This window comes from Loxodonta africana, chromosome 19 (assembly GCF_030014295.1).
Source record: "Loxodonta africana isolate mLoxAfr1 chromosome 19, mLoxAfr1.hap2, whole genome shotgun sequence".
Lineage (NCBI taxonomy): Eukaryota > Metazoa > Chordata > Mammalia > Proboscidea > Elephantidae > Loxodonta > Loxodonta africana.
Genome location: NC_087360.1, coordinates 70,916,448 through 70,941,645, shown reverse-complemented (window position 1 = coordinate 70,941,645; position 25,198 = coordinate 70,916,448). Strand labels below are relative to the sequence as shown.

Sequence of the window (25,198 nt, the reverse complement as noted above, 5' to 3'; positions counted from 1 at the left end):
TTGCATGAGGGATCCGAGGTACCATCTACCTAGTCAGCCATCTTGGCCCTGTCTCGTCCTTATATTTTTAAAAATACATTCCTCTAAGTATCTGACAGATAAGACAAAAATAAATAGGAGTTTGGGGGCATTAAATATTGTATTTGGAGTCCTGGGTGGGTGGTGCAAATGGTTAATGTGCTTAGCTGCTAACTGAAAGTTTGGAGGGTTGAGTCTACCGAGAGGCACCACAGAAGAAAGACCTGGCAAACTACCTCTGAGAAAAATCAGCCATTGAAAACCCTATGGAGCACACTTCTACTCTGACACATGGGGTCATCATGAGTTGGAATCAATTCAATGGCAACTATTTTTAAATATTATATTTAACTAACTTCATTTTAATAAATACACAAAGCTTTGAACCCCAAAGCAGAGAATTTAAAAAAACGTTCTTCTATACTATTTTTTAATTAAAGAAGACATAAAAACTGAAATTACACTCTATTAAAAAGTATAAAGGAGAGCTTTTACTGTAAGTATGGATATCAGGAATGCCCAGGGTGTGTCGTTAAATGAAGAGCAAGCTGCATAGTAACGCGGACATAGCATGATCGAGCACAGGTTTTCCAATTCTATTGCCTGATGGCTTTGAAATTCAAAAGACAAAGATGTGATTCCTAATTTGTGTGAGATTTTGTCATGAATGGGTGCCAAGGCTTTTGCCAAATGCTTTTTCTGCGTCTGTTGAGGTGATCATGCATTTCTCTTCCTTTATTCTGTTGATGTTGTGTATTACCGTAGTTGATCATGGATGTTAAACTCACCTGACCTCCTGGGATAAGCCCCTTGGTCAGCGTATATGCTCCTTCCTATATTTTGCTCAACTCAGTTTGCTAACATCTTTTTGAGGTTTTTCACATTTATATTCATGAGGTTTTTTTTTTTTTTTCTGTAATAGCTTAGTCTGGTTTTGGTATCACATAAATATTAGCCAATAAAATAGACAAACATCTAGCAAACAAGTTTGATTTATGAATATTACTATTAATAAAAGGAAACCCTGTTGCATTGTGGTTAAGAGCTACAGCTGTTAACCAAAAGGTTGGCAGTTCAAATCTACCAGGCGCTCCTTGGAAACCGTATGGGGCAGTCCTACTTTGTCATGTAGAGTCACTATGAGTCAGAATCGACTCCATGGCAATAGTTTTAATAAAAAGAAAAGCTGGACTTCTCTTGTTATTCTGCATAAAAGTATCATTCTCCATATTCCATTTCTCTATATGCTGGCTCTCAGCCTAGTTCAGGGATTCTCACAGACTTCGCTGGGCTTCTTCTTCAGAGTTAGTAGGTAGGCTCCCAAGACAGGTATTAGTGAAGAGTTACAAAAAGTACCTTAGGCACTGGTGGATTTCACTTTTCTCCATCAACCTCTGTCTAGAAGTTGAACAAGCCTAGAAGGGGTGAAATGAGTGTATCGGTCAGGGTATTGTAGTTGCAAGAAACGTAATTTGATTTTATCAAAAGAAGAAAACTTGTTGGGTCAATGATGGACAAGTCCAGACTGCAGACAAGGCTGGGTCTGGCAGCACAAACAATATCTCCGTTTCTTGCCCTAATTCCTCCATGTTGGCTCCATCCTCTGGAGAATTTTCTCTTGCGGTCTCAAGATGGTCCTGATAGCCCCTAAGATGACAGGTTTCATGTGACAGCTGTGGAGAAGAATTCATTCCCAAGCACCCAATAAAAGCCCGGAGCTTCAGTCTGATGGACCGTTTAGGTCGGGTGTTCATCCCTGAACTTCACCGTGGCTCTTTGGATGGTCTATGCTGTTTAATTTAGGACTGAACCACAGGTCCCAGCCCTGAGCTCAGGTAGGTTCTGCTTCCACTGAAGCATATGGGGGAATGCATATATCCATGATTAATATTGGGGTGCTGTTACTAAAAGATGAGAATTATGTTTGCTCAGCAGCAACATCAGCCAGAGAACGCTATAATGGGAATATTTGTCCCAAGAGGCACCTATAAACAAGCCACTATGTTGGTCAAGTTCAGTATCTTCCCACTGAACTTTCTCTGGAAGCTAGCAGGGAGCCAGTTCCCTCAATTATTCTGATAAGACTAGATCCCCTGGTATCCTGAGGGAGACCTGAACACCATGTTCAGAACATCATCCTGGTACCCACAGAATTGACCTCTTGGCTCCTTTTCCTCCCGCCTGTGCTATCAGCAGTGAAATGTTTGGAACTCAAATGGGACCTTCACTAATTCCCGTAAGATAAAGTGCATACCACTCTAAGGGCTGGATAAAACCCTTAGAGAACAAACAGTTATGTAATCCTCAATATCAGGGGTGATAGACAACTTTTCTCTAAAGGCTTTTCTCTCCTCCTGAAGGTACGTATTGGGGAAACTGACCCTTTTTGTCTTGTTTCTAACGCCTTTCTTTGCCTCTGTCTGTTCATCCACCTCTTCACTGACAGCCCTCTTTCTTAGGAAAGATGAGTGGCCTGTCCAACTGGTCAGAACCTAGGACATTCGTTGGACTACATTTTTTCCATTGGGTGAGGTTCCTATGCCTCAAGATCAGCACATGCCTCTCCTTTCTCCTGCCAGACAGAGTCTGTACCTCCCACTCTTCACCTGCAATTAGAAGGAAGAAGGAAATTTAGTGTGGGACCTTGTCTTGGTTACTAGTGCTTCTGTAACACAAATTTCAAAAGCAGGGTGGCTTTAAAGATCAGAAATTAACTTTTTCGCAGTTCTGGAAGCTGAAAAAGTCCAAATCAACTTGGCCATGTTGGTTACCTCGTCAGAACCCCCTGTTGTTCCCTAGTTCCTTGGTTTGTAGACTAATCTCACACAGTGTCTATCCCTTCTCTGCACCCCACTGTGTATGCAAGTCTCTGTGTCTAACTTGCTCTTTTTATAAGTCAAAAACCACCCTACATATGTGTAATCTAATTAACATAACAAAGAAAATCCTATTTCCAAACAGGATTGCATCCACAGGTATAGGGGTTAGAATTCCAACACATATTTTGGGGAGACACAATTTAATCCATAGCAGGACTACTCTGTAGATCCATTTGCTTTAGGTCCATGGGGTAAGAAGTTGGAGATCAAAGCTGGGTTGTCCAAATTAGTTCTTCCCTAAGAGCCTAGTGCTGGGAGATAGCAGATGCTTGCCCATTTGATGTATATTTTCTGTTTCCAACTCCTTTGGATGAAAATTCCGGAAGAATATCAGCAGCGTGTTGGTCCGCCTGGGTCACAACTATAATACCAATAGAAATCAGTCCAAATCTCCCCATCACATAGTATTAAATGACTCTGGAGAACCAGGGGAGGAGTTTTAGCAGGGTCTCATGGGAATGTGTGTGTCCTGCCTAGATACCCTGGAGCTAGCTCCTCTTGTCTACCTATCCCAGCTTGGCTGGTGGACAGGGTTTCTGTAGCTCTGTATCCTGGTGTTACAGGATCCAGGACACATTTTCCCTAGCTAATTGTTCTCCATATCATGCCCTCAATTTCCCTCTGTGTCACTCACATTGCAAAAAGGTACTGCCCAAGTTAACTTGAGTTAAGACCTAGTACAGTGGCCAAGGATCTGAAATCAGTGAGAACTTTAGACCCTTCTTGCCTCCATTTTCTCCTTGGATCATGCTTTTGCAGCTTTCTGCCTTCCAGCTTTCTACTTTCTAGCATTTCCTTATCTGTAGATAGTTTATGTTGTGACATTTTGTGGATCAGGTGGGGCCAGTAGGGCATAAGCAGGGAGAATGCATAGTGGCTGGAAGCTTGGGTTCCAATCATGGCTCTTCCACAGACCAACTCGGATCTTGGCCAAGCTACTTGATCTCCCTGTGCCCAGCTGTTGTCATCTGTAAACCAGAGATCATATCAGGTCCTGTATCTCATTAGGCTGTTGTGAGGAATAAATGAGTTAATATAAGGTACTTAGAATGGCACTCAACAACTATTAGCATTTGTTTGTTATTATCTTGCAGGCCAACTCTAAGGAAGCAGTAAGAGCTGCCTAGAGTGCTCTGTTAAAAGCTCGATGACAAACCTAGACCTGAGCTCAATAGAAAATAATATTTTAGTGGATTAGCAATGTTATGGGACCAGGGGTGCTCAGCAGCAGCATGAAGACCATGTATTAGAACTCCTAATACAGTTAGAACTGAGGCCTTCTGATTCACTCAATTTAATGTCTTTTATTGGATTCCAGGAAGGATTTAAGCAATAACCTTGGTGTCAGCATGTACGGTGCAGCAGATCCATCTGGAAACTTAAAAAGCTGATGTTTGGCAGTTATGATGTAGTTGGGCACTTATGTAATGATATCACATCCATGATACCTTCGGATATAGTACAGTCATCTCCATGATGAGATCTGATGTAATGCAATCACCTCCATGATGAGATCTGCTATGAGCAGCCAAACAGTTTCCTTGGGGTGTGGCCTGCATCCAATGTATATGGCCTTTCTGGCAAAGCTCTGGATCCTACATTGGGCTTGTCATCATCTGAGCTTTAGTTCTTGGGACTTGAGACAGCAGCCTGCTGTCTGACCTGCCGATCTTGGCCTCATCAGCCACTGTAGCTACAAGAGTCAGGAGAAGCCTCTAGCCTGACCCTCAGGCTAGGGACTTTCCAGCCTCTACAACTGCATGAGCCATTTCTTTGATATAAATCTCTCTCTCTCTCTAATACATATATGTATGCTTCACTGGTTTTGTTTCTCTAGAGAACCCTGCCTAAGGCACCACTCCTTGAGTGTGGGCATTCTTGAAACTGCTTCAAATAATATATTTGAGGGGAAGTGATGCTCTGTGACTTCTGAAGCCAGGTCATAAAAGGAGTAGAGTTTACACCTTAATCGCCTTGGAATACTCACTCTGGAGCTCTGATCTGCCGTGTAAGAAACCTAGAGAGAACTCGTATGGGCGCTGTGGTCGACAGGCAGAGCTGTACTATCAGTCAGCTGCCAGCATCAACTGTAGTCACGTCAGAGAGCCATTTTGGACATCCAGCCTAATAGAGCCTTCAGATGAGAGCAGCCCCAGGTAGCACCTGACTGCAACCACTTGAGAGACCCCCAGCAAGAACTGCCCAGCAGAGCCCTTCCCAGACTCCTGAACAACAAATCCATGGGCAAAATAAAATGGTTGTTAGTAGTAATTGGAACACTTATGGTTTGTGTGTTGTTACCATGGGAGCGCATCAACGGAAGGGGAATAGACACAAGCGGATATAATCCGGGTCAGACATTCATTCCTGAACTGGGCTGGAAATCAGTCACCTGGGGGGAGTTTGTAGAGTCTCTGACTCAGTCTGAGGTGGGCCCAAGAATCTCAATTTTTAAAATAATCTCCTGTAAAAAAATTTTAAAGCAATTTTTATCATAACAATGGTAGATGCACAATACTGAAGGATATAAATCCCTCTTCCCACACCTCATGATTCCCTTCCCTCTGTTATTTTTAGAGCTTCCCTGGCTATGTCTGCATATTTATTTCTCCAGGTGAAATTCAGGATCGTTTTGTCATTCCCCCTTAAATCCTGTTGGTGTTTTGATTGAGATCACATTAAGTGTATAGGTAAATATATAGGCTAATTTATGGAGAAGTATCTTTTCAACACTGAGTCTTTGTATCCAAGAACACAGTACAGTATGTCTTTTGACTTTTTTTCAAGTGTTCTAATCCGTCCTTATCTCTGTATCCTGTGCTTGGCACACAGCAGATTCTCAGATGAAGGGCCCTGTCTATTTCTGTCATCCAATTCTTCCCCACCAGTCTCTCAGCTACTGGAGGTATCAGGCTCTCAGAGATTAGGACCAGCCTCTTCCTCTCCTTTTCCTTGAGTGCTGTTCAGGGAACACAAATGGGCTGACCGATTTTACCAGCCCGTCTCACTGCAGATGTCACTAAACACATGAGATTATTAAAAGGCCCACATCTTCTTTCTTCCCCTTCCAAGTCAGAGGAGCGGGACAGTTTTCAAGGAAAGGGCAAACCAAGCCAGAAGTGGTTGAAAATGTATTTATTTTTCTTCAAATGATCTTTTTTCAAGCAATAAATAAAAACAGACATGTTGACTTTTCTAAAAAAACAAAACTAAGCAACAACAAAAAAGTCCCCTAAACTATATACATCCTACAGAAATACAGGCATATCAAATGTAGAAATGACACCACTCTGAAAGATGGGCTATTTACAAAAGTTACGAGTATTGCATTGCTCTGTCTGTAAGAAGTCTCTTCCTTGTATAACTCCAACTCCAAGGAAGGGCAGGGTAATGGAGGGAGAGGGGGCACTTTCAAGGAGGTGACACTCTCCATCTTAATTTGATAGACAAGGAATTTCAAGGAAAACATTGACATCTGGCCGCTGTATTCAGTTACCTGATGATGATCCCAGAGAGCAGGACAGGGTGCCCTACTCAGGGGGGCCTCACACCCCTTGAGGAGCTCCTGAGATAAACCATCTTGTCCCCTGCCTGGGCGGGGGCCAAACTGAGCCAGTGACAAACCCCGTGGCTCCTGTGAGACAAGCTAGTTCTGTGTCATCAAGGCCCAGCCACCAACAGCATCGTGCCATGCAGGAACGACAGCAGCTTCCTGAACTTGGGGGCACATCACAAGCACCTGGAGAGCCTTGAAACATTCTAATGCCTGGGTCCAGCTCCCAGAAACTCTGACTTAAATGATCCTAATGGGCAGCCAAGGCAAACCACTGCTTTAATACTAGGCTTAGTAACCCCTGGCCAGCCCCAGTCTCCAGCCCCTTGCCCTCACATTTGAATCAACTGTCCTCCTTTCCCCTGTCCATCTACCCAAGGATTAAAAAAAAAATTCTCGCGGTTTCTCAGTTTTGTTGAAAACTGTCTGGAATCTGGCTGGACTGAACACCTGAACAAAATGGCCTCAGGTAAGGATGACTGAAGGCGGCGCTATCAGCCGTCCACTTGCCTGGCTTCAGCCTAATCCTGCTCTGTGGGAACATCGGGCCACTTTCCCTTAGTGGTCCTCCATAAATGCCTGTGGACAGACAAGATTTGAGGAGGCAATCAGCAGCATTCCTGGGTCTCCATAGAACATCCAGAGAACCTACTGCCTCTCATAGCCAATAGCAACACGGATAACCGGTGACCGAGGCAATGCCCTCCGGCCATTGGAGAATCTCACATCACCAGAAATCATTTCATGGGAGGGGCGCCTGTTGAAACTCACTGACCATTCAGGTTCACCCTATGCTGGTGTCTTCCTTACAGTTATTCCAAGTCATCAAAGGGGCTCCTGCTGGGAGAACCACAACAACAAAGTCCCCTTTTCCAATCAAGCCAATGTCCTATTCATTTCAAAGAGCTTTGGGACCCGCACTATTACCAAATACAGAGAAAATGGCTTTATGAATAGTTATTTGACCTTGTGGTAGAAGACTTGAATTGGGAAGCTGAGGAAAGACAGACCTGAAACTCATCCTGCGTTCTGACCATCCACGTGGTTAAATTCCAATCTGGGAAAGCATTACGCTTAGTTTTTGGCAAATGTACACTCCTTCTTCAGAAAGTGAATCTGTTCTCCAGCTCCTTTTCCTCCCTCCCCCCCAAGCAACCCCTCCTCCCCTGCTGATCTGCCACTGGAATCCACAGCTTTCTCAGCTGCAGGACCCATTTGACCTCGTTCATCACAAAACATGAAGTGACTTCCAGGAATCAAGGAAAAGACAGGAACGTCCAACTGCGCTGTTTCTAAATGGGTCCATTGTCCAGGAACCCTGACCCCTCCACGCCTCACCCTTAACTAACTAGTCAGCCAAGCAGCTCCCAGGGGCAGGAGGCAGCCTCTGGCTTTTCTAAAAGCAGGAAGCGGAAACTCTGGCCTCACCCAGAGGTGGGGCTTGAAAGAGGCAGGACTAATGATGCAGACACAGGTTCATGGAAGGAAATGTAATGAGCCTGGTCCTGTCTGGGATACTCAGGTGAGAGAGGGCATTTCAACACTACAGTGACATTGAGGCTTGAAGTTATTTGTAGGTGAGCAAGAATGTTCATTTAGATCTAGACTCTCAAAGGGCTAAAAACACATGCTCTCATTTCTAGACAAGTTGGCAATGGCCTCTAATCTGGTACTCCTTAACAACACTATTCCACAATACTACAAATGAAGTAACAGGTAGCTTTGTTCCCTCTCCCTCCCCCCAAGCCCACCCCACAGAAAACATGTCCTTCTCCCTCCGAAGCCATTCTTCCATTTGGAAAGGCCTCTTAAAATGGGATTGTCCCAAGAAAGGGTTCTACAATGGCCCCCCAAGTGCCCGTGACCATGCACTTCACTGAACCCAGCAGCCAGACCCAGGCAAGGAGTCTGCCCTGCCCTGCACTCTCCTGCCCCTCGAAAACCTCGAGGGGACCTTTCCCCTCTTTTCACTCAAAAGAGGGCACATAAAAATATCCACTTAAACCAGGAATTTTAAGAACGCAGGAATTGGTTGGCATACTTCAAGTAAACTCTCTAGGATGAAAAACTCAGATTTGTGCAAAAAAAGAGGGTGCTTTAATTTACAAAAGGGCTTATTTTAGGTTTATTATGTCTAGTTAGCTGGTTTCCCCAATGACCTTGCCGAACGATTCACTGCAGGAGAATGAGAATTGCACCCAATTTTTCAGGAGCACCTCATAGGATATGGCATTTATCACGGATGGTATACAAGCCCTAGGCAGGGCTAGGGAAAAAACACACCGATCAGCCAATCGAATTCATGATCGTTAGAGAGAGAAGGGTGTACTGTTGGGGCTGAAATAGCTTCAGTGGTATATGTGCCCAGGAACCAGCTCCACAGGAATCCTTTCCTTTCTTCCTCTTCCCACTCCACCTGCCTCTCAGGGGCAACAAACACAAGTTGATGACCATGCTAACCTTGAACGTGACCAAGAAATCATGAACTTCCTAACTGCTCTGACATTGGCATGCTGCTGTGCTCCGTTGTTTGACATCCACATAAATAAATTCTAAAGTCATTGTCGCTGGACTCCTTGTACTTACATACTGAGGACATTTTTAATAAATACTTTTATTTATTATTAAGCATAATTTTTCACCTGTTGGTGACTTGGAAATAAAAACCATGTCCTAAAAGTTTTCTTTAAAAAAAAAATAATAAAGTTCCTGTAACTATGACAACAACAAAAATGGGGCAGGAACAGAAATCCAGGCACTTCTGGGAAACATGTTTGCTTCTTATCCCCTGCCCGCCCCCCTCCTCCCAATAAAACTGGTTGGGCACATTTGCCAGGATCTGTGGATTTCATAACTTCAAGCCTTACTGCTTAAAAAAATGAGGTAAGAAATTTCTATCATAAAAGTAAAACTGACACACAAACCAAACCAAGGTCTTCCCCGGCTGCTGAGGCAGCCATTATTGCTCTAAGTTGGAGTGTTTTGTTTGTTTGCTTTTAATATGTATTCAAAGTCCTTATTGCCATTCAAGCTGGCCCGGAGGATGGCCAAGGAGAAGTGGATGAGGAAGGAGCTTGGTCACCTGCCCCCTGCTGGTCAGTCCCGACTTGCCGCCACACATGGCCCACCCACCTCTGCTGAAAGCCGACTTCGGCTTGGGGGCTCTGCGTCTGGGCTCTAACAGCTGGGGGAGGTGGTGATGGGGCTGTGCAGATATGGCAGGCTGCTGGGGGCCGAGTGCACCCCCACGGAGACCGGGAAGCTGAAGACAAACTGCGAGGTGGGGGTGGGGGTGGTTTTGCCCCGCTCCCGCAGGGGCCCCGAGGGGCTGGCGGCCTCCACTGCACAGGACGTGGCCAGCACCTGGGACTCAAACTGCAGCAGCTGCCCCATGAAGCTGAAATTGGGTGAGATGATGCTCCGGCGCTGCTTGACAAACTCAAAGGCCTCCTCCAGCCTCACCCTCTTCTTCATCATCAGGTAGGCCAGGCAGATGGTGGCTGAGCGAGAGATGCCCGCCTGGCAGTGTACCAGCACCCGCCCATGGCAGTCCTTCACCGCATCTGGGCAGAGAGCGTGACATAGTTAGTGCCCTCGGTGTTCCTGGCCCCTCGCCAGAGGGCATACCAAAGGGGTGGGCAAGATTTGGAGGATGGGGCACATTTGAGCGACTCTACAAACCCATCTGTCCTAGGGTATTTTTGAGACTTAACCAAACAAGAACACTACACTTGGGAAACACACGTATGATGAACTAGTTACACCCCAACAGACATTCAAGGATTTCCATCTGCAGAAACAAAAACGATGACCTAATTCTCCCCGCTTTTTTAGTCTTCCTCGGCATCCAGAAAGTCTTACCATCTAGACACATGGAGACATGCAAAGGAAAGGCAGGCAAGCTAGCAGCAGGGGTCTGGGAGTTCACCTTCCTCTCGCTGCCCCCACCATACACCCAGTGGGTAAGGAAGAGAGAAAATGGGCACAGCCCGAACACAGGGCCTCCCAAGTCCCTCCTTCAACACACTGATTACCAGTGGTGCCCTCTCGTCCTCCCTGGCCCCAGCCCCCTGACCTAATAACACAAAGGCAGGACCAACCTACCGATATACTCAATGGCTTCCGTGAACCAGGAGCTGATGTCGGCCTTGTGGTTATCTTCCACTGGGATACACTTGTACTGATAGTGTCCTTCAAAGTGGTTGGGGCAGTCCGAGGAAACATTCAGCAAGGCTGTGATGCCCAGGGCGTCCAGCATGTCTCTCCGGGCAGCGTGATAGGCACTACCAAGGTAGAGGAAGGGGAGGATCTCCACAGGACCCCCCTGCACCAGAAAGGGAAAACAAAGGCCCATGGGCAACATGAGTGGGAGGCAACCAGGAAGAGGGCTGGGCTGCTTGGCACAGGGAGGGGGAAGGCAGTCTGAGATGGGCTTTCACAGGCCCGCGGGAGAATGCCTGCTAGGCACGGCCCTGCCGGGGTTCCCCATTATCCTTCTGGAGCTCCTAGTCTTAAGGTCCCCAGAGTGGATGGGTCCAGCAGGACCTCTCTAGCCTTTACCCTCTGTTCTGCCCATGAACAGGGAAGCTAAGAGCCACGTAGTTTGTTGGTCCCACCTGCTGGTCCAAGCAACCCACCTTCCTGGTGATAAAGGAAGCAGCAGACAATGCTGGCCTTACCGCACCATTTGTAACAAAAGAGTTTACACTTGAGGGATTGGTTTTCTGGGTTTGAAGCCTTAGGACCATAGTCTCATGGGACACTTGGTAGATTGCCATAATATAGATCACAAAGTTTGTGTTCTACATTCTAATTTGGTGAGTAGCATCTGGGGTCCTAAAAGCTTGTGAGCAGCCATTTAAGATACAACTATCTCATCTCATCTGAATCAAAAGAGAAGGAAGGGAACCAAAGACTCAGAGAAGAAATTAGTCTACAGGATTAAGAGCCTACATAAACTATAGGCTCATCTACCCTAAGACGAGAAGAACTAGATGGTGCCTGGCCACCTCTAACGACCGTACTCATCAGGGCTACAAAAGATGAATCCTGATAGAAGGGGAGAAAAAAATGTGGAACAGAACTGAAATTCTTAAAAAGTCCACATGTACTGGGCCAGTTGAGACTAGAAGACTCCCTGAGGCTATCACCTTCCTGAGATACTCCATAAACCTTGAACTGAAACTACCCCTTGAGGGCACCTTTTAACTAAATAACAGACTGGCTTATAAAATAATGAATATTACCAGTGTGTACTGTGCTCCTTTAAAACATCATCTGTATGAGACTAAATGGTCAACAATTACTGTAAAGCAAAGATGAAAGGGTAAAGGGACAGGGAAACCAGATTACTGGAAGCAAAACATCCAGAAGGGAATGAGAATGTGAAAACATTGTGAAAAATGTAACCAATGTCTCTGAACAATTTGTGTAGTAACTGCTAAATGGGAAGCGACTTTGCTGTGCAACCTTTCATGAAAGCAGAATATGTCTTCCCTTAATACATCAAAAGCGGATCCCATGTTGGGCTCACAGACAAGAGGAGGGAACTTGGCTAGATGAGACAATGTCAGCCTAAATTACTGAAAATTTTCTGGGTCAGAACAACTCAAGTGATCCGAGATTTGGGAAGCCAATTGTCTGCGCCCCGGAAACTCCCTCCCTCCCATCTAACTGGAAGGGCTGGGGAGGACGGGCTAGTAAGAAATGGCGTGGCCTGAGTTGGTTTTCTTTGGGGAGGGTTACAAAAGAAAAAAAGAACCTGTTGCCATCGAGTCAATTCCAACTCATAGTGACCCTATACACAAGAGTACAACTGCCCCATATGGTTTCCAAAGAGCACCTGGTGGATTCAAACTGCTGACCTTTTGGTTAGCAGCTGTGGCTCTTAACCACTACATCACCAGGGTTTCCTCAGGGAGTCTGGTGACATTTACGTCTGTTTGGCATTCACGGTTGGCATGTACACGGGGTAGAGACTCACGGCTGCAGGCCAGGGTTGGTTCCATGAGCTTTTCCTTCAAAGAAGAAGGGTGTACTTTTTCTCAGCTTTCTGTACAGCAGGCCACACACTCACAGCCCTATCAGCCTTGTCTGACATAACTCTCGAGGCTAACTCGGGGGTTTCTGGGAGTGATGTCTATTTTTTTTTTTTTTTAAGGAAGGGGTAATAATAGAGGGAAGAGGAAAAATTCCAATAAATGGACCCAACCTACATCCCCCCCGATACCCAGGGTTCACCACATCCCCCCCAAACTGAGGTGCTACATTCAAAGCCTTCGAAATGCAGACATTCTGAAAAGAAGGCCCTCCACCTGCCACCACACTGCCCACCCCTCTAGTCTCTGCCCCTCACTCTGGCCTGGGCTCCTGTTGCCATCTACCTGGTCGTGCAGTGGGGTTCCGCAGGAGCTGCAGCCCAGATCCAAGGACTCTGCAGTGCTTGGGGGCACCGGGGGTGAGATGGCTGCCAGGGCCTTGGTTTTGGAGCAGAATTCTGGGTACTCGGAGGAAAACCGCTCATAGCCACCTATAAAGGAGAATGAGGTTCAGGTTAAGGAGAGTGTTACCAAGTTAGCAGGAAGCCAGAAAGAACTTGGATCCTACCCCCAGATAAAAGTGATCTGTTGGGAAGCTATGGGCTGGCTCTATATTTGCCACTGGGTGGCACTCTGGGCCTGGAGATAATGGCTGTGGGCCCTTTCCTGAGACGCAGAGCCCACGTAAAGCCAGAACTGCATCCTAAAGGCTGGAAGGGAAGTTTTGGGGGCTTCAGTTCGGGATGAAGATATGCAAAGGAAGACGTGCATAAGTATGCAGATGAGATCCGTTTCAGACCATTTTCTTAGGGGATCACCGAGCATGGAAGGGCAAGAGGGAATGGCCACTGTGGGTTTCCATGAGCACTGAAGCAGCCGGCAGCTGTGCCTTGGAACCTGCAGAGACACCATCTCCACTCTAGCCCTTCCTCTGGACAGCCTCTCCAGTGTGGGAAAGGAGGGGGAAAATTACCCTGGCACCAGCCCCCCTGGAGCTCAGCAATGAATGGAACAGATGCCAATCACACGGCCTCACAAACAGCTGTTCCATCAAGAAACCAAAACAAAAGGACACGGGCTTCAATCTCAGTAAATCCCTCTTGCTACATACAGGTCTGGGGCAAGGGAGGATTTCCTGACCTGAGAGTTGCGAAGCCCGGTTAAGGTAGGTTATCCGTGGAACTGTCTTCCGGGGAAGGGAGGCGTTTTACGTAAAAAAGATAAACGGCCAACATAACTGGAATATTGTCAGCGCTAACCAGAAAAGTGCTTCTGGGCGGAGGCGGTAGGCAAAGCTGCAGGGCGAGGCCGACCATCCTGTGATCTCTGGGATTTTACTTTGGAGGGTATTTACCACTTACTGTCAATGTCTGGCCCTGCTTTTACTTTGCAGGTTTTGTGAGTGGGAATCACCTCGACAGCCACGTGTTTGGTTTTTCGGTTTTGGTATGTTGTAGAAATGACAAGTTGGCTGAAGGACACACATGTATGTAGCTCGAACCATGAAATCTTTATGGCTGAGTGGTACCGGTCCAGCGCTCCCTGTGTACGTTTGCAGTCATCTTCCAGGCATGTGACGGACTTGCCCCAAATTTCAACCCTGGGAATTACTGTCTACTGCTTCTGAGGGAAAATGACTCTGTCGTATCATAAGGCTTACAGAAACAGGGTATACAGTTTTTCCTCTCTGTTCTCTCCACTCCCTCCCTCAGGGTATAAATGGATATCTCTTTGGTCAAAGGCCCTGGTTCCTGCTGAGTCATAATGACCAGCTTCTCTGGGTGGAAAACCTACGAACAAGTCCGGCCTTGCCAGCTGGAGGTGCCTGGTGGCCTCAGTGGTTACCACATCTCAGGAGCACCCCCTCCCTCTGTTATAACCGCCTTTCCCTATGTGGAGCCTTGGTGGCACAGTGGCTAAGAGTTTGGCTGCTAACCAAAAGGTCATCAGTTTGAATCCACCAGCTGCTCCTTGGAAACCCTATGGGTAAGTCCTACTCTGTCCTATAGGGTCGCTATGAGTTGGCGTCAACTTGATGGCAATCGGTTTGGTTTTTGGTTGGTCCTCTTTCCTTAAAAGGCTACAAATGTTGCTATCTGATATGCAGCCAGCAGAGTATGGGGGAAGAAGTTGCCAGCAAATGTCTTTAGCTGAGGGCTCTACAATGGGGCTCTGGCCTTATGGGATACTTCAGTAGACAGTGCCCTTTGGAAAAAGGGGAACGGAAATGGATCCATCAGCAAACTCTTGTTGAACACCTACATAAAAAGCCATCACTGGGGAGTTATTGACCAATGGGTACAGAGTTTCTGTCTGGGGTGGATGAAAACGTTTTGGAAATCCTTGGTGGTGAAGACTGCGTGACCTTGGCAAGGTAATTAGTGCTGAATTGTACGTTTAAAAATGGTTGAGGTGGAAAATTTTCTGTATTTGTATATTTTACCATAATATATATATTTTAAAGCCATCACTTCTTACTCTTTATGCTTTTACATTCTTCTTGTTGTTAGCTTCCGTACAGGTGGCCTCTGACTTATGGCAACCCCACGCACAAAGGGATTGGAATGTTGTGATCCATAGAGTTTTCGTTAGCTAATTTTTCAGAAGTAGATGTCCAGGCCTTTCTTCCTAGTTTGTCTTAGTCTGGAAGCTCCATGGAAACCTGCTCGGCAACATGGCAGCCTCCACTGACAGACATGTGGTAGCTACGCTTGACGTGGATTGGCTGGAATTGAACCCTCGTCTCCCTCACGGCAGGTGAGAACTCTACCACTGAACCACCACTACCCTCTATATACTTCCATAAACCCTTTGCTGTCGAGTCTATTCCAACTCATAGCGACCCTACAGGACAGAGTAGAACTGCCCCATAGGGTTTCCCAGGAGCAGCTGGTAGATTTGAACTGCCGACCTTTTGGTTACCAGATAAGCTCTTAACCACCGCACCACCAGGGCTCCATTTGCTTCTACAGAATTTAAATTTTTTAAGACAAAATGACCCTTGTATTTTTTACATAATTTGAGCTACTAAAACATATGTTTAAAAAGAAATGTAAGACAAAAAGCTCATCACCCACATAGATAAGCTGTACCCACCCAAAAATGAACGGCCAGGGCACAGAAGTCCCAGGGTCAGGCTCCAGGATCACATCTCGTCACAAGGAGGGAGCCCAAAGACAGCAGAAGCGGGGGAAAGCTCAGAAGGCATGAGCAGGGAACCAGACTGAAGTTACAAAAAGAGCAGAGGCTCTGCAGTCAGAATGACTGGTCTGAGCTGTGACTCATCAGCTGTGCAACCTGGGGCCAGTCACTTAGCCTCTCTGAGCCTCCCCATGCCTGTAAAACATGATTGAACTTCCTCCTCACTGGATGCCTGCCAGGACTGATTTAGCACCTGGGAGACACATAATGAAGGCTTCCTTGATCCCCAAAGACTAAAGAGGAACAAGGGGCCTCCGTAAGGCTGCCAGCTTCCCAGACGTTTGGCAGCCTTCTCTTCCTGGGCTGTATTTATTTTCTCCAGTCAGAGTCTTGAGACCTGGTAGTTAGAGGAAGGGCAGGTGCGTACCTCCTGAGCTCTGTATTCCCTTCCCAGTCCCAAGCACCAGCTACCTCCTGGGGTCAATCAATTAGGCTGGCACAGCGGAACGAGCGCTGAGGGATTCAGAGCCAGCTGCTGACCACAGTGTGGGGTGGGTGGGAGGCAGGGAGGACCGGCGGCTGAGTGAGTGGGACGAAGGGAACCCAGCAGGTGGAGGAGAGGCCAGAAGGGGCCATTCAACATCTCCAGGCTGTTAACAGCAAGACAAAGACACAACAATGGTCTGCAAAAGACACCAGTAGAACGGAGCAGAAAAATTATGACTAAAAACTTACTTCTCTTTGGGGTATCTTTAAGGAACTACCGAAGAGAAACTAAGTGAAGAAGCAGACTAGCTCAAGGACAGGTGCTCTGGAAAGTCCAACATTCCGACGTGGGTAGCCACGAAAGGGTTTTTCCCTCCTGAGTTACTGCTAGTTTTTGAGGGTCCGTAGCTGGTTGTTCCAACACCTGTCTGTCAGTTTGTCATAGTGTGGTGGATTGTGTGTTCCCGTGACGCGGGAAGCTTTGCCAGGGGTAAGTCAAATTCCAGGAAAGTCCCCCAGGGTGGACAGGTTTCAGCGGAGCTTTCAGATTAAGAGACAGACTAGGAAGAAAGCCCTAGTGATCTGCTTCCAAAAACTGGCCAGCGAAACCTTTACGGGTCACAGGAGAGCACTGTCTGATGTAGTGCTGGGAGATGAGCCCGGGGCTGGGAGGGTCACGAAGATGGCGCAGGCCCCAGGCAGCGCTCCGTTCTGTTACACGTAAGGTTGCCAGGAGTCCGAGCTCCCTCGGCAGCAACTAACAACTGGCTGTTACAAGGAGCAACCAAAGGGGGTTCTGGTGGGAAGAGCTTCACTCAGGCCAGGGCCAAGGCTGAAGACAATACGTGCTGATGGTCCAAAGGACGCAGTGAAGAGGGCAACTTATGATTCAAGTCCACACCCCACAAGACCACACACCAGGGAGCAAGGGCATCCACGTCACTGAAATGACAGCTACTGTTAACAGTGAACACTGACTATATGCCAGGCTCTTCCCACACATTATCTCCTCCAACTAGCCCGTGAGAAAGCATGATCAGTCCAACTTACAGAAGAGGAAACTGAGGTGCAGGGCAGGCAAGGGGCCACACACAGGTGGAGGAAGGGCCAGCGGCCTCAAAGCTGAACTCCCAAGCTTGCTGTCAGGAGCTGGCTGACCTGCTGCTTACCTGTCTCTGCCTTCCACCCCCTCCTGGTGGCCCTTCTCTCTGCAGTGCCTGCTGGCCTCATCAGAAAGGACCTGAATGAGGCACTGCTGACGTGTCACCAAACTGCTCCTTTCCAGTGGTTTCCTGACTGCAGGTTGTCATTAAGGGGCCGGGACCAGGATTTTTTTTTTTTTTTTAATGAAATACAATAGAAGGTAGTAGAATTTATTGAGTTTAGTGAGGGCATCATTTCACAGAAGGCACACCTGGGCAGTGCAAAAGGTTAATCACTTGACTACAAGGCAAAACGTGGTCTGAATCCACCCAGAGGCTCCTCGGAAGACAGGCCTGGAGATCTGCTTCCAAAAAGTCCCAGCCTTGGAAACCCTATGGAGCAGTTCTTCTCCGCACACATGGGGTCGTCATGAGTCAGGATGGACTCGACGGCAACCAGCAACAACGGTGTCATGGAACTTCTGCTTCAGGAGTGTCTGTGTCTGTATACTGGGGGGTGATGTCAATTGCAATGTAATTTTTACTGTGGGTGGGGTCAAAAAGGCTGCCCTCAGACATCTTCCCTTCAGTACTTTCTACCCAGTCTCAGATCTGTGCAGGTTCCATACCCACCCCCCCTTTTCTAAGACCCAGATTTAGATCACCCAGTTTTACCCAAAACTCAAAGCTTATTTCTGTCATATGCAAAGGGGCTGGGCTTTATCCCGTGCCTCCTGCAGGTGTGGGAGGCAAACGTGGACACAGGCGGTCTGGGTGCCAGTCCCAGCTCAAGTTGTGGGAACTTGAACAAACACCCCCCCCCCCAAAAAAAACCCAACCCATTGCCGTCCGGTCATTTCCAACTCCTAGCAACCCTATAGGACAGAGGAGAACTGCCCCATACTGTTTCCAAGGGGCGCCTGGTGGATTTGAACTGCCAACCTTTTGGTCAGCAGCTGTAGCGCTTAACCACTACGCCACCAGGGTTTCCCGAACAAGCACATTCCCTCCCAAAGCCTGTCTCCCAACCTCAAAACGTAAGGATTTCTGACTGTAAGATCTCTAAGCTCAAACATCCTGTGATTCTCAATAGTCTGGATCTATCTGCAAAGTTTACAAACTGAAAGCACACCATTTTCACCAGCTTTAAGGCAGCAGGTAGCTACAATCTGTGTTTCTATTTCCTGAATAAAATTTCCTAACAGATCTGCCAATTAATTTTGACCTGTTTTTTTTTCTATGTCCTGTGGAATGTAATTCCATAACAGATATTAATTCTGACCTGTTTTTCCCATGTCCTTATTTAAAATAGACTTTCTATTCTGAAAGCTCTCATTTTCTCGTTTTTCTTTTAAAACTGGAGAGTCAAGGGAGGAAAAAGGTAATCTGATTTTCACCAGAGTTTCTTGAAGAATAACTATATTTACAGTTATCTCATCTGTCCTTTTCTTTTTCTCACTTACGCTCAAGCCAGGCGATTGTCCAAGATTAGTAAAAATGATGACCCGCTGGCTGGCTGGCTACACACGTTCGAAGCTGCCTGCCCCTCCCACACACAGGCTGGAAGGTGCATGTGACGTGCACTGCAAAGGGCAGACCCATGTCCTATTGATAGCAGCACCAGAACCGGCCTCTTAATGGGGTCTGTGATGGAGAAGGCTGTCCTTTGGTGGTGACTATGGCCATAGATTCTAACGTGCCTGTCACTTTTTTCCATTACCCTCTCAAGGCTCAGAGTATCACCTGTTCACAGGCAAGATTCCCTCCCTTGCTCTCTGGGAAATCTTATCAATACAAGGCTAATGTTGCCCAACAAGAGAGTCTGGGTGGTTTGAAGGCCGTTTGCCTTTAAGAACTTCACTCGGTATGGGTGTTGACTTAGTAAGCAGCCATGAAATGCCGAGCCGTATTTAAAATTTACCGATGTGGTTTTCTCACCTTGGGGCTCCATCCACTGGGAGACATGTCCCTCCTTGGCCAGCTGGCTGACACCAACGCTGAGCTCGGGGCTGGGTCTTGTTTGCAGCCCCTCCCCGTCCTCTGTGCTGTTAGCGTGGTTCAGCAAGCTGGCTTCCGTTGGAGAGTGAACTTTTCTTCCTGTCATGCTTCCTCTTTGTTAGCCAGGAACTGCCTCCTAGTAAGGAAACCGGCTATCTGGTTTCAGATGTTTTAAAGGAATTTCTTGGCTCCTTGAAATGGTCACCGCTTCTCGCTCCCTCAGCCTTCTGTGCAGGCTGTCTCTCTTAGCAACCAGGGCAAGCCTGAGGAAGCCGTGTGGTCTTCTCTTCGTGAAGGTCAAGTTTTCACTCAGTTTACACCCTGACTCTGCCTTTGGTTACTTTGTTGATGGGAAACACCCAGTTCAGAGGATGCAAAATCTATTGAGTTTGCTTCAGTTTTCATTTTTTAACTACAGTAAAACCCGCTGCCATCAAGTTGATTCCGACTTATAGTGACCTTATAGAACAGTACAGAACTGCCCCGTAGGGTTCCCAAGGAGGAGCTGGTGGATTCGAACTGCTGACCTTTTGGTTAGCCACCGGGCTTTTAACCACTGTGCCACCAGGGCTGCTTAACTATAGTAAAAAAAAAAAAAAAAAACTATAGTAAAAAGTAGGGGTTGGAAATTATCTTTAAGACCTAACATTTTATAATTCTCATACTCCCAGTCCTAGGCTGTCCTGGGCATTGTATCATATTTGCAGAGAAAAAAGCCAGTCATTTTCACTTTGAATGGAAGAGGTATGCAAATGCAACCTCGGCACCCCCAGGGCTATGCTGCTGATGCCACTGACCTGGGGAACTAGGACGGGTGGATGGGAGGAGAGAGAGGAGAGAGCTGCCGGGGGCTGCCTGCTCCCACCGTTCACTGCTGGCAGAAGTGGCTGTTTTCCACAAAGGTCAAATGTCAGAGGCTGTATGGTCAAGTCTGGGGACTAGTGGGAACATGAATTTCAACCTAGAAGGAGAAACCCGAGTATCTAATGGACAGCCCCCCCCCCCCCCGGAATTTTTCAAAACCGCTCCAGGATAGCTTTTAAATCAGAATTTGAATAAGAACTGACAAAGGTCATACATGAGCTGAGGTGAATTTTAGACAGGAGGAGAAAGCAAACTAACGTTTTTATATCTGAAATCTTTCTACATAACAGATTGATTTGTTATTTGGGGGATAGGAGAGAAAAACGACTGTCTTTCTTAATGACCAGGAGAGACGAAAACTCTAATCCAAGAATTTACGAAGGAGAGAGAAAAGGACTGTAAAGGAGATGTATATTATGATAATGTCTGAAAAACTGAAATTTCTAAACTGTCCCTAAAAATGTCTTACGGGATTTTAAATTGAATGAGCTTGCGGGGGGAGTTTACCCCAGTGGGAATCTTTCCCTAGAAAAAAGACTAGGAAATATTGTAGTGATTTGGGTTACTGCTTTTAGCAAAACTTGGGTAATATCAGGAAATTTAAAGGTTAGGCAACATTTTGTTGATATTAAGTGACACTCCTGATTTTAACTATGAAGTTTTGCTTGCTTGCGGCATCAGTTTTAATGACCTTCAACGAGGAATCAGTTCCCCTTCAAAGTGGCAGAAATAAAAAAATGGATTTAAAAAATTAATTAGTAGAATTAGATAAACTTTGACTAAAAAAACCCATTGCCATCGAGTGGATTCCGACTCCTAGCGACCCTACAGGACAGAGTAGAACTGCCCCACAGAGTTTCCAAGGAGCGGCTGGTGGATTCCAACTGCTGACCTTTTGGTTAGCAGCCGAAGCACGTTAAGTGCCACTATGCCACCACGGTTTCCAACCTTTGACTAGGGAGGGTAGTATAATTTCTGAAAACACCCTGCTGTTTTTATTGTCCTCCCAGGATAGCAAACACCAACAGAGTCTCCCACCAGCTTCATGCCCACCCCACTTTAACTCCACACGCACCACCCCACATGACAGGAGACAGATACAGGAAGGCCCATTAGCTGGAAAATAAAATGAGCACCTCCAGTGGGAACCAAATTACCCAAGCCCTCATCAATCCAGGCATTTTCTAAATATAATCTAAGGAGCTTTTTCTTCCCTTGTTTCCCAATGTTCCCCCCTTTAGGTCCCTGCCCACACAGCCTCCTCCCCACCACTGGAAGCTGGGTGTCTCCAAAGACTTAGGATCCATTGCTTGTCTCCCCCAGGCTGCACCTCCCCCCAGCAGTGTGGGCGCAGATGCTAATTTTTTTCTTTCTGCCCTCTCTGGGGAGGCCTTTTCATTAGAAGGCAGAGAGAAGGAAGAGGAAGTGGGTTGAAGATGACCTCGGCTTAGCACATATCAAAATAAAAAAACCAAGCCCACTGCCATCAAGTCAATTTTGACTCATAGAGACCCTAAAGGACAGAATAGAACTGCCCCATAGGGTTTCCAAGGAGAGGCTGGTGGATTTGAACTGTCGACCTTTTGGTTAGCAGCCAAGCTCTTAACCACTATACCACCACAGTTTCCAATATCAAAACAAGCTAAGTTAAACAGTGTAAGTTCCGGTTAACCTGTAAATGTACTACCACCAATACAGAAGGACAAAAAGCCGCAGCCCTGTGATTTGCAGGCTGCTGCTTCCAACGAGGGGGTCTCTGCTTGTGAATACACAGTAAGAACATTTCCTCGCCACTCCCTGAGCGTGACCGGAGGCGAAGTCTCAACTCTTGCCCAGGCTTAGACACTCTCATCCCGGGGGATGTCGACTTTGAAATGCACAGGGCCGTCGTCGGTCCTCCCACCCGCTTCAGGGCAGACTACAGGAGGCAGTCTCGGGCCTCCTGGAGGAGAAAATGAGCACACTCCGAAGACAGCTTTCAGAGCAGTCCTTTTCCGTTGGCCACGCACCTCACCACCCGCCAGGGGACTGTCATATTACCCAGAGACTGCCTGTCCTTCCCAGTTTTTACATCAACGTTTGCCTCGCCCCGACTCCCCGGCGCTGAGCGGCTCGTCCAAGGGGCGGCTCTCGGAATCCGCCTGGTTCCGGCTCTCCCAACCGGATTCGAGGGGTGGAGGAAGTGCCGCGGGCCAGGGGATCGAACCTTAAAAACGCGCCCTTCTCCCTAGAAGCGGGGCTGAAGTGTCTGCGCCCCAGAAGCCCAGGGGCCACGTGCCCAGACTGCCGCTCTAGGGCGGTCCCCGCTGGATTTCTCTCAGGAAGGAAAACAAAACAAACTCAGACTCCACGTGGGGGTAGAGTCCTGCCCCAGTCCCCGCTCGGAGTCCTGGGTTCAGAAGCCATAAAGGCGCGCGCCCAGGTTCTAGATCAGGAGGAACCTGGGGGCAGCGCGCACGGAGGACACGCCGGCCAGCCTCTGCCCACTTTAACGGACTTTCTTCCCAGAGGAATTTTCTCTCATCTTTCCCAAGAGTGACAGTCCCAGGAAAGGGAGGGCTGCCCAGTTCAAACAATAGCGCGGCCACCACCTTGGTGGTCCGACCAGTAACTGACGCAGGAAGGGATCTGAGGGGCGTGCGCCCGGCGTGGGCTGCCCGGCACAGCTAGGCGCCCAGGCGCAGGCCGGCCCTTCACCAGCGCCCAGCTCGCCCCCGCTTGGCTGCGGGCCCTTCCGGTGCAAGCCCCTTCCTGGCACTTTCTCTTAAAGCGTTTTGGGGAGAAAGGAGAGCTGGGCTCAAATAAAGGTGCAAAACGCAGCCCTCACGGGAAAACAAAGAAAAATCCGCAAAATCGACTTGGCGGTTCAACGAAAGGTCAACAGCAGCATTTCCCCAGCAGCTGACAGGTCAAATGGTCAGGAAGCAACTGCCGAGAACAAAGCCCCCCGCTGTTCACCAGCAGCAAACCCCTGTCCTCGGCACTGAGCAGTTTTGTTGTGCTTTTAGGAGGGGCGGTGGGAAGAGGTTTCCGTCCCCTCCCTCCGCCCTATCTCCCTTCCTCTTGGGTGGACAGGTCCGGTTCAGGGAGGAAGGGGCAAGGGGCGCCCTCAGGGAGAGGAGCGGCTCTTTGATGGCGGCGGTCTAAAACGCCTCTGGGCTTCGGGGGCGAGAAGCGGTGGAGCGCGAAAGAATGCGAGGAATGCGGCAGCGGGAGGACTGGGCGCAGCGTGGCAGGACCGCCACCCCGTCGGCCTGCCCGCTGCCCAGCGCAAGGGGCGCCGAGGGCCGCGGACCGACGGACCCTGGCAGGTGCGGCCGCCGGCTTGCCCGCGGCCGGCGCACAGTCCCTCCAGTTACTTGGATAAGGTGCTGCCCTTTCGGGGATTCTGACTTCTGGATTTGACAAAACTCCCTCCCCCGAAAAAGGTTAAGTTGGCCAGCTTTCACTTAAATCAAGCACACCGCGCCATCGGATATTCGGCAATCATGTCTAAACAAAAGATCGAATTCTCCGCCGTCCGGATTCATAGGGGGAAGAAGACACCGTCCTAGCCTCCGGTCCCCCAGATATTCAGTCCTATCGCCTCCGGCTCCCGGGGCCGCGGTCTCGCCCCGGGGCGGGAGGAGTTGGCCACCTTCCAGGAGGAGCTCGGAGTTGGGCAGCGGGAGCAATGACCCAGATCGCTCCCCACAATGTCTGCAACCCCATTCGCGTTCCTTCATCTAACAGCCGGTTGGGGCCGATCTCACCTCGGCGCTCACCCTCCTCCCATCCCCTCGGGCTCTCCGTTTCGAATGCAGTTCAGGGTCGGGGCACGCCAAACAAACAGGCCCATCCTGTCCCCACCCGCACTGTGGTACTTGGGAGTGCTTCCCTGTACTCGCAGATGGCCCGCACACAGGAGTCGCTTCACCCGCGAGGCGAGAACCGTTAGTGGGTGTAAATAAACGCAGACTCACCGGGAAGGGTGAGGGCAGGTGACGGGGGAAACGCACGGGTCCTGAGGACTTCGGAAGCTCGCACAGAAGCAGACAAAAACCAACACGCACAAAGGCGCGCGCGGGGATCCCTACAGCCACGAGTCACTCGGGGCACTCCTTCCCGTGACCATTAAGGCGCAGGCCGCCAAATCCCCCGACACAGACACACACACACGCTCCAGCTCAGTGTGGGGCACCGCGGCTGGCACTCGGTGCCCGTGTTTACCTTTCAGCAGACAGATGTCGGTGCGCTCAGCGTTGCGCCGCAGCGCCTGCACCACCAGCGACACGGTGCTGTCTTCGCGGAGGCTCTCAGCGCGCGGGCTGCGCTCATCGTAGACGATGACCGCCGAGTAGAGGCCGGAGCGCAGGCGGGCGCGCACCTCCTCCTCGGCGGGCAGGATCTGCTCCAGGCTCACCGAGCCCTTGGCCCGCCGCCGCACGATGGTATTGCAGCGCACGTTGACCGAGCCGCGAATGTAGCCCGCGCTGTGCGCCAGGAACGGTCTGCAGTCCAGCAGCAGGCACTTGCCGCCGCTCAGCAGCCCCAGGGCGCCGTGGCTGCCGCTGCCTCCCGCGCCGCCGCCGCTCTCGTCCCGGTTCATCAGCCTTTTGAGCACGCTGCAGTCCATCTCCCGAAGCTCCTCCACCGTCACCATGGTCGCGGGGAACCGCGGCTGCCGGGTGCGCGACGAGGCGAAGGGTACCCGGCCGGCTGGGCTGCTGGAAGGGGCGGACAGAAGGCGGCTAAGGGAGAGCGCGTGCAGAAGTGGCTGCAAACTTGGCTCTGAGCGGCGACGGCGGGCGAGCCTCTTCTCCCCAGTCCCCTTCCTCCTGCAGTCCCCCGGTTACATATCAGTTGCAGCGGCCTCGGGCGCCAGGCAGGACCGCGCGCGGCGCCGAGGGAAGGTGGCAGTGGCGGGGAGCGTGTTTACGAAAAAAGAGGGCCACGGGCTCCCTTCTGCTCCTCCGCTGTGGTACGGCCTGTCGTGCGCTCCTGCCTCCGCCGGCGCCGCCGTTCCGGCCCCGGTTCCCCACACGCCGCCGGAGCTCCGCGCACTGGCCCAGCCGGAGTTTCCTCCCCGCCTTGAGATTT

The 25,198-nt window shown here is 49.0% G+C and overlaps 1 protein-coding gene across 1 annotated transcript; it reads right to left on the bottom strand.

Annotated features, from left to right (window-relative positions):
• Positions 1 to 998: 998 nt before the first annotated feature.
• DUSP4 (dual specificity phosphatase 4) lies at positions 999 to 25,198 on the bottom strand. Its single transcript, XM_064272840.1, has 4 exons — positions 24,329 to 25,198; positions 12,834 to 12,979; positions 10,555 to 10,774; positions 999 to 10,013 (listed from the first exon to the last, which is right to left on the bottom strand). Exons 1-4 carry the CDS (start codon positions 24,759 to 24,761, stop codon positions 9,628 to 9,630), a joined length of 1,185 nt encoding a protein of 394 aa, XP_064128910.1. The 5' UTR covers positions 24,762 to 25,198; the 3' UTR covers positions 999 to 9,627.

Coding starts and splice junctions, on each gene's coding strand:
- DUSP4 (XM_064272840.1), bottom strand. CDS start 24,761: ATGGTGACGGTGGAGGAGCTTCGGGAGATGGACTGCAGCGTGCTCAAA. Junction 12,980..24,328: donor CGACATCTGTCTGCTGAAAG/GTAAACACGGGC, acceptor TCTCCTTTATAG/GTGGCTATGAGCGGTTTTCC. Junction 10,014..10,554: donor GGAAGCCATTGAGTATATCG/GTAGGTTGGTCC, acceptor CTCTCTGCCCAG/ATGCGGTGAAGGACTGCCAT.